A 15,970-nucleotide genomic window follows, 5' to 3' on the forward strand; every position below is an offset into this window, starting at 1 on the left:
GCCCCAGCATCATCAGCACAGCCAACCTTACAGCTCCTGGGGAAGTGGAGGAAAAGCCATCGCTCCTTCCCACATAACTGCTGTTCCTTTGGTTCTCTCTTGACCCAATGTCAGAGATGGGCAACCGACCCACTGATAGCCCCGGGGGCAGCTCGGCAGCTGTAGCATCTGACCCACAGACAATCCCTTTCTCTCTGTGGCAGAGCGGGGCCAGAACTCCCCCAGCTGCCAGGCAATGACATCTCAGAGCTGGTCTCATGATTCCTGCTCATACCACAAAGAGCCCTCATTGTATCAGCATCACAGCGTTGGGTTCATCCCTCAGGCCCATGCTGGGGAGGAGCGACTCCCACCCAGCAGACCATGGGCTGCCTGCAGCACATCTGTGCTATCCTTGTGATTTTCTCTTTTTTTTTTTCTTTTTTTAACAGGGAAAGTCCCTGGTGAGCTGTCACTGGGGTGTGTGTGAGCCACACAGTGCCACAGAGCATCTCCCATGCGTGCAGGGGGATGAAGGCATGTGGGTGCTGCACAGGCTTCTGCTGCCCGTGGTCCCACCATGCTGTGTTCCTAGGTTGTACCACGTCAGTGAGCTCATGGCAGCAGAGCAAACAGCTGTGGAGGAACTGGGATGTTGACTTGGTGTGGCTGCACTGCAGTTGTCTGCAGGACTACATAGCAACAGGGCTGCACAAAACCTTGGAGCCCTCAGAACTGCTCACCTGCGCTGGGGTTGGGAATAGGGATGGGGCTGGGGGATGAGGTGGGGGTTGGGGATGCACAGCCTGCTGTGCTCTCTCAGAAAAGAAAGCGTAACGAGGAGAGAGTTTGTCTTTAGAAATGAGTGGTCAGAAAGAAGAAAATATTGCAAAAGGATATTAGATAAGCAGGGAAGGAAAGCTCTGCTTGTGCAACCTTTACCCAGCGACAGATAATGATTGGGAAAGTAACTTCTCTATCTGCTCGGATGCTAACTGCAGCCAGATGTGGTTTTATGGCCCCTTCGGTCAGGGGACACGAGCACTCAGCATATTTCATACCTGCAGCAAACATCTCTTGTGTTCTGAGGGTCTGAGAGCACAGCAGGGCCAAGGCCAGGCCGAGGGGAGCAGCAAGCTGCTGCTGGTGGCCATTTGCTCCCCAGAGCTGCCAGCTCTGCCTGCCTGTCCCACCTGCAGCACCTGATGCCATTCCAGCCTGGTTGGTCCTAAAACAGCTAAAACCATGCATGAGATGAACACCCCACCAGTAGCCCCACTGAGCTCACATGACTGGAGATTGGGGATAGCAGAGCCAATGCACCACCGTTTCCTACCTTACTGCCAAGGTTTGCAGCCCACCTGACCCCCAGCACTGCTGTTCTGCTGCTGGCAGACTGCGCAGGGAGCAGCAGGCAGCAAAAACACAGCGCTCTGAGATCTGTCTGCTGCATTTCAGAGGCTGGAATTCTCCCTGCACCTGGTGTTCTGCAAAGCACTGCACCACGTGCAGCAGGCAAGGCGCTGAGCAAAATGGGAGCGGGCCATCCCTCTGTGAGAGCAGGGCTGCAGCCACAGCAGCTGCTCCCAGCCTGCACTCCTCCGTGTGCCTGCACCCCTGCAGCAGCTCTGTGCTCCCTCTGCTTCCTCTCCCTTTGAGCCCTTTGCTGTAATTACAGCACAGGGGAAGATCCTATTCCCCCAGAGTGCCACGGTAATTACTGCTGTGCATTGGCCCAGGAGAGATGGAGCAGCGTGCTGCTGGGGCTGGGGGAGCGAGGCGAGATGCAGATGGAGAGGGAAGCTGCTCCCTGTTGGGATCCCCATCCCCTCCTCCAGAACAGCTTTCCCTTTCTCTGCAGCATCGCTTTGTGCGGTGGCTGTTGGCTGAAGGCCTTTGGGCTGAGCCCATGGATGCTCTCACCCAGCTCTGAGCCATTCCCCAAAGCACACACAGCACACACAGCTCCACCACAGCCCCGGGATGATGGGGTCCATGAGGTCAGGTGCCCCCAACTCCTCACATAGCTCGGCAGAGCAGCGCTGCAGCAGCTCCCATTGCCTCCAAGAGCTGAAGTCCATCACTGCTGAGCTCCCATCCTGGCAGCCCTGGCTAAAACCAGTCCAACAAAACCCACAATAAATCCACACAGGCAACGCGTCTGCGTGAAGATAACAGTGTGCCTCCCTGCGTTTCCTCTCTTATTGATTAACACCTCTTAATGACTCTGGATAAAAAAATCTCTCGTAGTCACCGCCTGTCACAGAAGATCAATGGAAAGGCATTTAGTGAGATACAGAGGCAAACAGCCCCACAGTTCCCTGCAGGAGCCGTCCCTGAGAGCAGCACCACCGCTGCCCAATCAATAGTTCACTCTGACCTCTCCCTATTGCTTGCTTTTTTTCCCCTTGAGCTGGCGGGGCAGCAAACCTGCTCTTGGCTTTATCAAGGACTAGATTATAACTATCTCGATTGATCTGATATGTAAAGGACACCGGGGCTTCTCCAGCCAGCTGTCTGCACTGGAAGAGCTCCCGGAGCTGCACAGGCCCTCATTAACCCCTGGATGCATAAAACCCACGCCAATTAGCTCCAGTGAGCCCAATCAGCTGTGGGCTCTGTGTGGGTGAAAGGCCCAAAGCTTTGTCGGGGGCACAGGAAGGAGCATTGGAGCCTGGAACCCTCACCCACGTGCCTGGGACATGGACAAGATTGGGGACCATGGGGATGTCCCACTGCCCCCACTCATGAGATACAGCCACACCTGCAGCGTTGCTATCCCTCGTTTGATTGGATTAATTAATCATTTGGTTATAACTGCTCATTAAGCATTCCAGCAATCAATACTAATCACTTAATTACTTGGCATATTACAGCTGGGGAAGGTCTGCTCGTTCCTAATTAGATTCTTTGGACAATCCACCCCCGGCAATCTCAGAGCCCCATAGCAGAGGCACTCGGAGCCATTCGGCAATGACCCACATTTGGCATCCCTCGCCTTGCGCCCATCCTGGCAGCCCCCCCCACCCCCCCCATGCCGTTAATTGCCGGCACGCGGTGCCCGTTCATCTCCAGGCCGCGGTGCCGTCGAAGTCAAATGGAAGTGGGTGATCTGAAGCGTGACAAAGGGACAAGCAGATAACGCGAGGAGTTATTAATAGCGAGTGAGAGTTCTTTTAGAATCGGCCTTGTGCGGAGCCATCCCGGAGCGCTCCCCGTCCTATTTCTGCTCACCCGGCGTACAAAGCAGCCCCTGTTTCGCTGGAGGTTTCCCAAACGCAACACTGAGCGTTGCTGCTGCTGCTGCTGCTGCTGCTGCTGCTCGGCTTTCGCGTTCGGAAGGCAACGAGCGCACAAGGAAGAACAGCGTTACACGCAGAGCTCCGCAGCCGCTCGGGGCCGGGAGCGGCATCCCCGGAACGCAGAGGGGTCAATGCGGGGCTGGAGGGAGGCTGATGGGTGGGCACAGCCCAACCGCGCGGCGCCGAGCCGGGCATCCTCCACTCCCCCCCCCCCCCCCCCCCCCCCCCCCCCCCCCCCCCCCAGAGCTGCGGCGGAGCTGCGTGCACCGCCCCGCGCCGGGCGGAGCCGAGCCGGGCCGAGCCGATCTGAGCCGAACCGGGCCGAGAGCGCTGCGGTGGTGCGGACGGGCGGCACGGCTCGGCTCCCCCACCCCCCGACCCCCCGGAGCGAGGCGGGGGCCGCCGCCATGCCCCCCGGAGACTGAGGCCCGCGGGCGCGGGGTGCCCGCAGCATGCGGAGGGTCCGGCGGTTGGTGCACCTGGTGCTGTTCTGCCCCATTTCCAAAGGCCTGCAGGTACCGCCCGGGGGGAGATCCTGACCGGGGGGGGGTGGGAGGAGGGCGGGATCTGGGATGGAGAGGGGAGATCCGGGCCGGGGGAGGCTCGGTGCTGCCCATCCCAGCATCCCGGCACAAAGGGATGCTTCGTAGCGCTGCGCCGGGTGCTGGGGATAGCGATGGGATGGGGATGGGGACCGGAGATGGGCACCGGGACACGGTGACGGGGGACCGAGCATCCACGGTGGTTGCATAACGCGCAGCTCGCAGCACTGCCGGCATGCTGATGTGTGCATCTGTCTGTCCATCCGTCCATCCGTCCACCCATTCATTCCCCATAGATACACAGCGGTGCAGCAGCATGGCTGACTGCCATCCTTTGCTTTTTGTTTTTTTTTTTCTTTCTGTTCTTTTAATTCTGCCTTTCCATCCTCAGCCCATGGGGCCGGGAAGGACTGCACGGCCCGGGGGGGCACAGAGGGGTTGGGAGCTGAGATCTGTCGCTCTGCTTTGTCACCCTCCAAGTCCAAGGGCCTGGGGAGTGGCTGCACGGGGTTGGGGTCTTGCAGGGAGGGCCAAGCTGGTGGCATTGGGGCAAGGGCACGTGGGAGTGGTGACACTGTCCATATTGCCTTTGATGGCAGCTGTGGCCCCAAATCACTGCCATGTCCCCTGGAGTGATCCTAAAACCAAACACAAGGTAACTAATGCCCTTTGGCAGTGGAAAGGGCACCCCTGTGCCCCGAGAGGGGGGTGGGGAGGAATGCAGCATCAGCCATGAATCCAAAATGTGCCCCAAACCCAATGGAACCTCACTGCGGTGCATCCCAAACCTCCACGCTCCTTTCCACCATTTTGATGGACAATGAAATGCCCCATGGGCTGTGCTCAGGTTTTGGCTTTGACCTCACATCTGCTCAGGAACAGGATGGATCCTTGGTCTGAATAAGCCCAAAGGGACATTTTAGCCACTCAAGGCTTTGTCACCCCGTGTTAGGGAAGAGATCCAGGAGCAGCAGTGGAACCTGACCTGTTGGTTCAGACCAGAGGTGCCTCTCCATCAGCACACTGCACTCTGCTGAGGGCAGTGGTGGCTCCTTGTCCTCAGCTTGTGGGGGCTGCTGTGCTTTGAGGGTCTTGCAATGTATCTGCCTTCAGTGCTTTGAGCTGCCTTTGGTCTGTAGGTACAACGCAGCCCTATGGGGAAATCCAAACATCCTTTATTTTAACCCAGCCCTCATGGCGGATTCTCTTGGAATTGGTGTTCATTAGCAGTAGGATTGGTGGATGGGCACAGAGGGCACCGTGGGCCCATTCATGCTTCAGTATTTCCAATTATGGTCCATCACCTATGTGAGAGGTGCAAGGAGGGTCAGGAGGGCAAGGAGGGCCACGATGGCACCAAACTTCTGCAGAGTGCTTTGCTGGGGAGCAGCTGTAATCTCAGCTTTGAGGGAATTTTAAGTGACCTACTTGCAGCAGGAGTTGCATAATAGGTGGCTGGATGTACCTAAAAAAGGCTGAAGGTTCCATCAGTGGGTTTGCTTGGAAAAGCCCTATCCTTGACAGCACCAATGGGCTGAGCACCACTGTGTTTACCCACTGCACTTTCCTTGCCTTGCAGAGCCGCCTCCCAGGCATCAAGGTGAAGTACCTGCTGGTGGTGTGGCTGGGCATCTTCGTGGGCAGCTGGGTGGCCTACATGCACTACTTGTCCTACTCTGAGCTCTGCCGTGGCCACATCTGCCGGATGATAATCGTGAGTGACGGTGTGGGGAAAGGGTGAGCTGTGCCACTGCTGTGTACGCAGTGCTGGGGCTGTGTTACGCTGGCTCCATCCCCAGCATCATGCCGAGCTTGCAGGCTGGGGAGGTGACCTTATCCTGGCAGGGCAACGTAATGAGATGTCAGAGGAAAGCAGGCCAGGCATCGGCAGGTTAATGTCTATGAGCTGAAATTGTGATGTCAGGACCTGCAGGCAGGCATTGTGCCAGCCCCCCACCTAAAGCTGAGCAAAGGACGAAGGGGAGCAACCAGACTGCAGGTGCACTTCTGTAAGTGTGCTGCCGTGCCCTGCAGAAAGGGCAAGAACCTGCACAGGAGCCCAGCTGGGGATGGTGGCCAAGCAGGGCTCCCTAGGACTGCTGCAGGAGCTACAGGTCTGCCCAGCCTGGCAGGGAGCAGAACGGTGAGGCTTTGCCTGGAAACACCTCGTTCATCCATCCTTCTGCAGAGAATGGAGGCAAGAATTGCCATAACAACAGCAGCAATCGTTTAATTTGATTTTCTGCATGATTCCAGCCGTGGGGTCTCAGGTGCTAATTCCTGCTCTGAGCTCCGTGTTCAAGGTGCTGTGTCCAGCCATGGGCCACATAAACGGGTCTGAGGGTTAATTCCCATCCACACTGAAAAAGAAAAAAATAATAAAAAAAAGAAAGGCAGTAGATGCTGTGAATTTCTGCAGCGCCTGTTTCCAGCCTGAGGCTGTTGAGCCCGCGCTGCTGACTGCAGAGCTGCAGCCTCTCCCACCCGCGGATGCTTCCAGCTCACCGAGCGAGCCGCCCTGCCTGTGGACCAGAGCCACAGCCTGGACAGGGGCCAAGCCATCTCACAACATGGGCTGCTGCTCTGCTGAGAGCCTCCCGTGCATCCTCACCATCACCCAGCTCCTGCTGGAGATGTTGCCCGTCGCTTGGCAGCAGCCTTGCCTCCCAACAGCCCGCGTGGCTTTGCAATCAGATGTGCTTCTTTTAAAGGGTGTTTTTGTCTTGTATGAGGCTTGCATGAAATCAGAGGAAACAGGCTCACCATGGATGCAATGGAGTTCATGAGAAATTGCTCCTCCCTCTGCTTTTCCTCCCCAGTGCGACCAGTACAAGAAAGGAATCATTTCTGGCTCTACGTGCAAAGATCTGTGCGAGGAGCACAGCCTCCGCTTCCAGCACTGCCTCTCCTCCTCTCCCACCCAGCAGGTAGGTCTCTGCTCACTGGGGATGAGCTGAAAAAATGGGACCTGGGAACTGTCCTGCCCCTGATCACGCTCCTTGATTGACACCATTGCCAATCCTGGCCTTGCTCCTGCTCTCCTCCTCTTCTCATTGCTCCCTTCTCCTTCGCTGCAGGTTTACAGGGGGCTCTGGAAGGAGAAGGAGGTGATCATCAAATGTGGCATTGAGGAGGCCCTGAAGGCAGACAGCAACCCAGACTCCATTCCCAGGAGGGATGTGGTTCTCTTTGACAAACCGACTCGAGGGACATCGATGGACGAGTTTAAAGAAATGCTCCTGAACTTCCTAAAGGTGAGTGCACAGGGTCCCTCCGGAGCCCGCTGCTCTCCCAGGCCACACGCTCACAGCTCTTTGCTTCTCCAGATGAGTTTCACCACACTGAGCCCAACCACAGGGAGCTGAAGGAGTCTGACACCATTTTTCTTGCTCTTTTGCAGTCCAACCTCGGAGATCAGACCTCTCTTGCAGCCTTGGTGAGCCAGATCATCACCATGGCAGACGTGAACCGGGATGGGAAAGTGTCTTTAGCAGAGGCCAAATCCATCTGGGCGCTACTTCAGCTCAACGAGTTTCTTCTTATGCTCTCCTTGCACGAGAAGGAACACACGTCCAAGCTGCTCGGGTACTGCGGGGATCTCTACATCACAGAGAAGATCCCTCACAACTCCCTCTACGGAGCAGACCTCCCAGCCTTCCTGCAGTCGCTGCTGCCCGCTGCCCTCCACCAGGTCATCCACCAGTGGTTTGCACCAGCCTGGCCCCGGAGGGCCAAGATCACCATCGGGCTGCTGGAGTTTGTGGAGGAGATATTCCACGGGACCTATGGCAACTTCTACATCTGTGAGACCAGCTTTAGGAACGTGGGCTACAACGACAAATACGACTTCAAAATGGTCAACTTGAGGAAGGTGGCAACGGAGATGACCATCAGAGGGTTTCTCAAGGGACGTCACTGCGAGCAGAACGTGGACTGCACCTATGGGAAGGACTGCATGGCGACCTGCGACAAGCTCATGAAGCAGTGCAAAAGCGACGTGGTTCAGCCCAACCTGGCCAAGGTCTGCGGGTTGCTGCAGGACTACTTGCTGTACGGGGCACCTCCTGACCTGAAAGAGGAGCTGCAGAAGCAGCTCCGAACTTGCATGACCCTCAGCGGCCTGGCCAGCCAGATGGAAGTGCACCACTCCCTCGTGCTGAACAACCTCAAGACCTTGCTCTGGAAGAAGATTTCCAACACCAAATATTCCTAGTGGGGCCCAGGGCTTAGAATCTGAAATCCCCAAGTTCAGCCAAGGCTCAAAGATCTGCTTCTCCATCCTCTCCCCTGCAGGAAAAGTAAGCCCTACCCAGGGAGTTCAGCATAGCTGCAGCGCCTTTGCTGTCATGAAAAGCCAAACATCTTGACTTCCACCACCCAGCAGGATCATTGGTAGTCTGCATCGACAGCTGTGAAGCTGGGCTGAACGAGTCTGGGGGAAGGAGGAGGAAAGAGGAGGAAGCAGAGCCCAGCTGGATGCATCTGCTTCTTGATTAACAGGAAAGCAGGGCAGAAAGATGAGAATGAATCATTCATGCTGTACTTGTCACGTCTTATTTCGATGAACATCTCCGATGTAAATAAAGAGCTTTTATGTGAATCACACCACTACATCAATAGCAGAACAACAGCCTTTAAGTACCAGCATTCTTGTGATCTAAAAAGGAGAAAGAGGTAGATTTTCAAGTCAGAAGTCCCTCCTTAAGTACCTGAATCACCTACCATGAGATCCAGCCACTACCTAGGAAGTGGATAAGCTGTCTTTTCCACAGCAGAGAATCCTGGCAATTGTTTCACTGCTTTTTTAAGTGCCTGACCCACGACAGCGATGGCTTTTGTGAGGATCTCTGCCCAGCTGCTTCTGCTTGTAGTGTGAAACTGCCTGCCAGGAAGTGGCCATTCCTCCTCCTGTGCCGAGTTTGGAAGCACATCAGGCAAGAAGAGCTTAAAGGAAACCTAAGGGCTACAACCTGATTGGTTCTGACCAGCTACCATACATTGTCCACGTGTTCCTTCCCACAGTATTCAATCACACTGGCAAGGACAAGCCAACCTTTCAGTTTAATTCTCTAAGCTGGGTTACCACTGCAGAGGTTAAAGATTAATGCCAGAATAATCCACTGCTTCTCCCATTATCGAAATGAATTTCCAGAGAACCTTTCAGCAGGTATCATTTGCTTGGCTGTGTAAATACTGCAGCTCTCTACCTACAGTCCGTTTCCTTTCAATGTTCAGTTGCAGCCATCTTTCAAGACTTCAGGTAGAGAGGAACAGTTTATGCAAACAACCTCAAGCATGCTCTGCTCCCAGCACAATAACACTCCTGCTGGCAGAGCCTCTGCTGGCGCTGCTGCCAACAATTGCATAGTGAAGTGGAGCATGTATGTGAAGTACAATCACTGACAGAAAAGAAACACATTCAACAGTATATATGGTCTGTGAAGGTAATCTGCAGTGTCACAGCTGCAAATTTATGGGCCCTCTGGAGGATAAATATCAGCATTTCCTTCTATTAGTTCTATAGGATCATCATTACCTCTCACTGTTATTTATGAAGGATATGTTTCAGTGTCAACAGCGCTCTAAATCCAGCAGGCAGCTAGCAAGGCTTGCTCCCTGCAGAGGAGTCAGCATCGTTCATCTGTGGTAAGGCTGAGCATTTGTAAGTTTCCTGTGTTTGAAAGGCTGCAAGTTACTCAGCCTGTTGGAGCCAGGCACCCCAATGGAGTGATAACACTGCAGAGTCAGGACTGCACCTCCAGCACAGCACTGCTGAGTGCAGATGCCAGCATGGAAGGGCTGCTGGTGGGGAGGGAAGGCAAGGACTGGAGCTCTTTCTGTGAGGCTTCACATAGCTGCACCCAGCTCCTCCTGTTGTCCTGTGCTCTCATGGCAACCAGTTCCACTGACGAGATCATTTTCTTCTGCTATTACATAAAGAAACACAACCATACCAAATCTCATTTGCAAGGAAGCCATCTTTCACCCTTCCCTCTGTTTGAAGCCTCAAAGTAAACTGCTCTGACAAATGGCACTCCCTACTGCACTGAATCCCCACTGCTCCCTCCCCCAAAAGCCAGTACATAAAGCAGCAGGTAAGCAGCTACAGAGATTGACAAAAACAAGTATTTTTTTTTTCTTCTTACCCACATCACCATAAATACCACCTTCAGGCATTTACAATGCAGAATTGTTCAGAAGAAGACAGCCCATGGATTGGAGAGAATTAGCTGAGACACTTTATTCAAATAAAGACTTTTGACAAAACCCACAGTGTTGCCGTGTTGTTTGCACACCCATTAACAGCACTGGACAGGCACTTGAGATTCAGACTTACCTATGACTCACACATGCCAAGAGCACCAAGTTTTGTTCATCACTAATACAATGCACAAGTGTTTCCAAACAAGTGATTATGGTTTACGAGCATGGAAGAGAAATGACTCAAGGCAAAGCTATTTTACACTCCTAACGCCTCCTCCCAACTTTCCACATGAGTTGGAAAAGGAGCAAGAGCCAAAATGCTGAGAGACTGACAACACAACAGGAACAGATGCTGCTGTTTTAGCAATGTAAAGGATTTAAGTGAGGTAGGAAGCAAGCTTCCACACTTCACTAAGGTTAAAAAGAATCACAATTCTCATATCCACAGACAAAAACATCCTAGGGTGTATGAAAAGCATTGCTGTTTCAGACCTGCAGGTAGCATACTTAGCGCTGTTCTTGTTAAACCTTCTCAGCCACGTGGTCAAAAACAAGAGCTTCAGAACACGGGTGTGAAAACAGCACAGGCTGAGATTGCTTGTAAAAAGGAAAGATCACATGCACTCTCATTCAAGCTTGCTTGAATCCATGTACGAATAAGATGAAGTTTTCAGCATCTTGAAGTGTAGAAATGCTGAACCAGGTCTCTTCCTGTAGCCAGACTTGCTAGAAATTCTAGAACTCAAGCATGACCTGAAAATAAACACCCAGAATGTCAGACAACTAACACTAGTAGAAGTTAGCACTAATGTCAACGCTGAGAATTAACCCATCCCATGGAGATTCCTCCTATTTCACTGTTCTACAGCTAAGAAACCATACTTCAGCCCAGAACAGCCACACAAACCCTGCAATTCACTCACTGAAAACACTGCAAGACAACGGAAATCTGAGTGCCTGAGAACCTGTGCAGATCAGATCTAAAGCACTGGCAGAAAGCACTCAGCAAATTCAGATCAATTTAGGAGGGCTCTATGCCTCTATATAAGGCTTTCTGGGGGAAAAATATGGGATTTCTGCTTAGTCAAAGGAATACAGTTAGTAGCAAATGGCACCAGGGAAATCCTTACACAGTGAAGGTCTTAAAGGGAGCCTCATCAGGCACTCAGCATCCCCTCCACAGCCTTTGATGTGAGTGCTGATGGAAACACAACCCATATTTCAGGGTTAAATGGAGGAGTTGCATCACAGTGCATGCCTCCACGCATAGCCATATTCCCAACAACCTTATTAGCATTCTTTTCCACCACCGCTGCTGGAAGGCAGTTGCCTTTTCCCAATTAAATGGCTCATTTTGCAGCCAGCAGCCACCCGCTCAGCTAATGACACCTCTGGCCCTGCTAATGCCCATTTAATGATGACATTTTCCAACATTTAGCACTGCCAGATTTTGTAAAGCTATTAGTCACTGCAAAGCCTCGCAGTTTCACAATGCTTTGTGCGGTGAGGGCTTCTCACTCGCTTTAGAAACACCATCAGCACAGCAGATGCTCCTATAGCCCACATCAACCAAGAAATGACAGTGATGCATTAAACCACTGCAGCACTTGGGTACCTGAGCTGCCCAGTGGCTTGCTGCCCTAAAGGCCACACTTCCTTGTCAGCATGCGAGCACAGACACAGCAAAACCAAGTTAAAAAACGGTGTTCAATTGCATTTTCAGATTCTGTCTACTGTGTTAGAGCTCAACACCACAAACAAGGAAGCTACACCTCGCCATGAGAAGCAGGACAAAGCACTCCTTCTGCACTTATTGAAAGTTGAATCCATCTCATTTCTTCAGTATGTCTGCACCACCACCTCACTGCTCCACAACCTGTGACATCCTTCCAGCAGCATTCTGTGTGACACCATTTTGGGAACACACCAAGGTCTGAGCACGTTCTCATAATACCTACCTTCAACAGCTGAAGGAAACTCAGACTTGTCCTCACATGTAACCGCATGAAGAAGTATCTTCAATTTCTCCTTCTAAAAACAAGCACAGTTTTAAAGGCATTTCAGAAGATGCTGACTGCACCTTCCCACCTGCAGCACCCTTGGAAATCAAGAAGTTGCTGACACCATTAAACAAATATAAGCAGAAGAAAGCAATTTCCTCCATGTGCTGCATTACACCCAACTGCTTCCAGACCACACTGGTATTGTCCATACTACAGTTTAAGGTTAACATCACAGAAAAAAAGAGAAAACCAGAAACATTTGTCAGGCTGCTGATCATTCCTGAGTGCCCACGGGTTTCAGAGCATTAGCACACACACAGCCTGTTCCTTTCTGCCACCTAATGACACAGACATGGCACTGCAGCCATACCTGCAACACGACTGGGGCATGGGTCTACATAATGCATGAGCTTCTACCCACTACTGCTCACCTCGGGTTTTTGTGACCTCTTGAGTTTGCTACATCACGTGCCTCCCTCTGAAAAAGAGCAGACAACACACACAACATTGATGATATCAATTTAGATATGCTTTAAAGCTGGTTATACATTTTCTTTTTTAATGATGCTAAGAAATTGAAAGGTCCTGAAGAAGAGTGATTCTAGAGAAATAAATGCATATTACAGGCATATTTTTCACCTTCACACAGGAACAGCACCGGGGCTGCAGGCATACAACTCCCAGTTCTCAGACATCCGTAACAGCTTTCTATTCTACTACACACCGGTTTCACACTTAAGAGTAATTAAAAAAAACCAGGACAACAAAAATACATCTAAACAATGTCAGGCTGTCAACCACTCTGAGTGCTCACCGGTTTCAGAGCAAACGAGCGTAGAATACAGCCTGTCCATCTCTGCCACCTAATGACACAAAGATGCCACAGCAGCCACCTTTGTAACGCCAGAGGCAGGAAAGAAATGAATAAAGAACAAAAACAAACCCACGAAGAGTGGAGATGCTCTGTGCATTGCTTACCGTCGGGTTTTCAACGCGGAAAATCCTTTTCATCCCACCCTTTGTCTTCTACCAGCAAAAGCATAAATAAAAAGAGAACGTGGTTAACAACGGATGTTGAGCCCACTAAATAATCCTTTCCTGAACCACAGCACCTCACATCAGTTCAGAAAACCTAAAGATTAAAATAAACAAGCGAAAATTCCCCCTTCTTCAACAGATCCCTTTCAGTTTCTCCACCTTCCAGCCCGACGAGGCCGCAGCCCTGTTCTCCCCCCTGCCCACGGAAGCGCGCCCCGCTGCCGCCCGCTCCCAGCGCCCCACACCCCGCACGTGGCGCCGGGCTGCCGGTGCGCGGCCACGTGGCCGAGCGTGCAGGCCCACCGCCCGCCTGCGGCCCGTTCACCGCGGTTGGACACGCGGCTCTGAGGCCCTCGTCCTCGCTCCGTGAGCCCACAGCTCCCGCACAGACCGCTCGCCACCCCGCGCTTCCACTCACGCTTTTCTCGCCCCCCTCCTGCCGCACACGGCCCCACAGCCCGCGGCCTTACGGGCCCGCCTCCCGTCGCTGCAGCGCGGAGCCCGTGCCTGAGAGAGCGAACGGGGGAGCCGCGCCGGCTCGAAGGGAGCAGAGGAGCGGCAGGGCAGGCGGGGAGACTTTCCATGGCTCCCCATAACGCAGCGCCAGCAGCTCAACCCCAGCCCCGCCGAGCGCCGCGCCGAAAGACCGTCCCGCCCCCCCGACTTCCGCTTATATAGGGCGGGCGGCGGAAGCGCCGCAGGGAACAATCCTCACTGAGCGTCTGCTCCCCCGAGCGCCCCCTGCTGGGCGGGAGGACTGCATGGCCGAGCCCCCTCCCAGAGAGTAGAAGAGCCAGAATGCGGGCCGGGCATCACCAGGCCTGAGCGCAGCGCTGCAGGGCTGCCCTGAGCGCTCCCATATTGGCACATAGAGAGTTAAAGGCTGGACTGCCCTTTTCCTGGCAATTCCCTGCAGTTTCTGAGCACCCATGGATGGCCCTGCACGGTGCCCTGAAATCCCGAGGCTGGGGACCGCCACCAAACCTTTCTCCCCCTGCTCTGAGCATGAATTTTTGGCAGAAATTTCCCCACCTCCCCATGTAACAGGGAAAGAAAGAAGAGGCTCAAAGACCCCTTTATTTGTGGCGTGTGATACAAGTGGCTTTGCAGCATTTTACAACAGGAGGGTCGCGGGACAGAAGTGCTCCTCACAACAACAAACCAGGACAGAGCTAGCACTGCCCCTGCTCCGTCTCCCCTTGGATCAATTGCTCTGGGCAGATTGTTTTTCAGCTGGAAATGTCCCTGTGCAGCAAGCAGCCCAGCTCTGCTGAAAGCCAGGCTGTGTGATGCCATGGGTGCAGCACTGTAGAAGTGGAGCAGGATGCCCACCTCCAGCACGGAGATGAGCCCCGTGGTCAGGCCTGGCCTTCAGCCAGCACGGGGCGGCTCGTATCGCGCTTCTCTCGGCTCTGCAGATCCTGGAAGACCTCAATCTGCTTCCTCTTGTTCTTGGCGCGGATGATGGTCATCTTGAAGATCTTGCAGTAGAGCTCCATGGCGGTGGGGCTGTCGTCATTGCCAGGGATGGGGTAGGTGATGAGACACGGGTTGCAGTTTGTGTCCACCACCCCCACCGTGGGGATGTTCATCTTGGCAGCATCCCGGATGGCCACGTGGGGCTCAAAAACATTGTTGAGGCTGCTGAGGAAGATAAGGAGATCGGGCAGGCGGATGCCGGGACCGAACTGGATGTGGGCATTAGTGAGCAGGCCGCCCTGCCAGTAGCGTGTATGGGCGTACTCCCCACACTCCCGTGCTGTGCTCTCAACCAGGTGGCAGAACTGCCGGTTGCGGCTGACGAAGAGGATGATGCCTTTGCGGTAGGCGACGTGGGCAGTGAAGTTGAGGGCCAGCTGGAGATGCTGCATCGTTTGATCCAAGTCAATGATGTCCTGGTCCAGGCGGCAGCCAAAGATGTAGGGCTCCATGAACCTGCAGGGATGGAGGGTGGGTGACATGCAGGGCTACTGGCATCAAGGAGGGATTTCCAGTGCTAAAGAAACCTTCCCACAGCCCAACTGCCTGCTGATACCAGAGGGTCGTTTGAGTTGGAAGGGTTCCTTAAAGGCCATCTGGTCCCACTCCCTGCAGTGAACAGGGACACCCGCAGCTCCACCAGGTGCTCACAGCCCCTGCAGCCCAACCTTGTGTGTCTGCAGGGACGAGGCATAACTTCCTCACTGGGCAACCAGTGCCAGTTCTTCACTGCTTCTATTGTTAAAAAACCCTTTATCCTTACACCCAGTCTAAGCCTCCTCAAACTAAAAGATTTAGTTTGAAACCATCTGCCCTTGTTCTATCACAACAGACCCTGTTAAGGCAGCCCCAGCCCAGGTTTGGTGCTGCCTCCAAAGGCTCACATGCCCTAGAGAAACGCTCCTGTTGTGACCAAGTGCTGGATCACAAAGCGGGCTCACTCACTGATGCCGGCATCCCTTCTTGTGCCCCAGGTGCACTCGGGCGTCGAAAAGATCCTTCAGGGAGAACAGCTCCTTCACGTTGAAGAAATCGGGGTGGCGGAGCGGTTCGCTCAGCAGCTTGTCCTCCGGGTCTGGGGAGAGAGAAGAGAAAAAGCGATGCAGCCCAACGTGCCGGCAGGGCCGGGCAGGAGGGGAAGAAGGGCCGTGCCGGGCGGTGCTCACCGCGGGGCCGCGCCGCTGCCGCTGCCGCCGTCAGTGCCGCCGGGGCGGGGATGCCGCTGTAGAACCGCGGTGCCGCTGCGGGGAGAGAAGCACGTCGGTCACCGGGCGGGACGGGCACGGCTGTGCGCTGCTCGGCACGGCCCTACCCGCTCACCCGCCCTTAAGATCCGCGGTACCGCCATCTCCGTGCCCGAGGAAGAGGAAGAGGAGCGGAACCTTCCGCTTCCCCCGCGCTCGCTGCCTGGCAACGCTGCCGC

The 15,970-nt window shown here is 54.0% G+C and overlaps 2 protein-coding genes, 1 long non-coding RNA gene and 2 other non-coding genes across 5 annotated transcripts; 1 reads left to right on the forward strand and 4 right to left on the reverse strand.

Moving 5' to 3' along the window:
• The first annotated feature begins 3,691 nt into the window (after nucleotides 1-3,691).
• Nucleotides 3,692-10,090, forward strand: DIPK1B (divergent protein kinase domain 1B). Its single transcript, XM_042879365.1, has 5 exons — nucleotides 3,692-3,796; nucleotides 5,403-5,537; nucleotides 6,643-6,750; nucleotides 6,901-7,077; nucleotides 7,224-10,090. Exons 1-5 carry the CDS (start codon nucleotides 3,734-3,736, stop codon nucleotides 8,034-8,036), a joined length of 1,296 nt encoding a protein of 431 aa, XP_042735299.1. The 5' UTR covers nucleotides 3,692-3,733; the 3' UTR covers nucleotides 8,037-10,090.
• Nucleotides 10,040-13,259, reverse strand: LOC122184431. Its single transcript, XR_006180548.1, has 4 exons — nucleotides 13,009-13,259; nucleotides 12,462-12,508; nucleotides 11,986-12,058; nucleotides 10,040-10,780 (listed from the first exon to the last, which is right to left on the reverse strand). It is a non-coding gene; the product is annotated as an uncharacterized LOC122184431 (long non-coding RNA).
• LOC122184442 lies at nucleotides 12,289-12,421 on the reverse strand. Its single transcript, XR_006180556.1, has one exon. It is a non-coding gene; the product is annotated as a small nucleolar RNA SNORA17 (small nucleolar RNA).
• LOC122184441 lies at nucleotides 12,812-12,944 on the reverse strand. The gene has a single exon (XR_006180555.1). It is a non-coding gene; the product is annotated as a small nucleolar RNA SNORA17 (small nucleolar RNA).
• An 865-nt stretch (nucleotides 13,260-14,124) lies between the features above and the next one.
• On the reverse strand, nucleotides 14,125-15,897 carry MRPS2 (mitochondrial ribosomal protein S2). Its single transcript, XM_042879128.1, has 4 exons — nucleotides 15,868-15,897; nucleotides 15,714-15,788; nucleotides 15,493-15,622; nucleotides 14,125-15,003 (listed from the first exon to the last, which is right to left on the reverse strand). Exons 1-4 carry the CDS (start codon nucleotides 15,893-15,895, stop codon nucleotides 14,427-14,429), a joined length of 810 nt encoding a protein of 269 aa, XP_042735062.1. The 5' UTR covers nucleotides 15,896-15,897; the 3' UTR covers nucleotides 14,125-14,426.
• Between the last annotated feature and the right edge of the window lie 73 nt (nucleotides 15,898-15,970).

Source organism: Lagopus leucura, unplaced genomic scaffold (assembly GCF_019238085.1).
Source record: "Lagopus leucura isolate 7727_CA_CO unplaced genomic scaffold, USGS_WTPT01 Super-Scaffold_100022, whole genome shotgun sequence".
In the NCBI taxonomy this organism is placed as follows: Eukaryota; Metazoa; Chordata; class Aves; order Galliformes; family Phasianidae; genus Lagopus; species Lagopus leucura.

Bases quoted from the DNA above. Each gene is read 5' to 3' on its own strand.
- DIPK1B (XM_042879365.1), top strand. From the start codon at position 3,734: ATGCGGAGGGTCCGGCGGTTGGTGCACCTGGTGCTGTTCTGCCCCATT. The intron at 5,538-6,642 runs GTGAGTGACGGT...TTTCCTCCCCAG, and splicing joins ACATCTGCCGGATGATAATC to TGCGACCAGTACAAGAAAGG. The intron at 6,751-6,900 runs GTAGGTCTCTGC...CCTTCGCTGCAG, and splicing joins CCTCCTCTCCCACCCAGCAG to GTTTACAGGGGGCTCTGGAA.
- MRPS2 (XM_042879128.1), bottom strand. From the start codon at position 15,895: ATGGCGGTACCGCGGATCTTAAGGGCGG. The intron at 15,623-15,713 runs GTGAGCACCGCC...CTCTCTCCCCAG, and splicing joins GGCAGCGGCGCGGCCCCGCG to ACCCGGAGGACAAGCTGCTG. The intron at 15,004-15,492 runs GTGAGTGAGCCC...CCATCCCTGCAG, and splicing joins AAGAAGGGATGCCGGCATCA to GTTCATGGAGCCCTACATCT.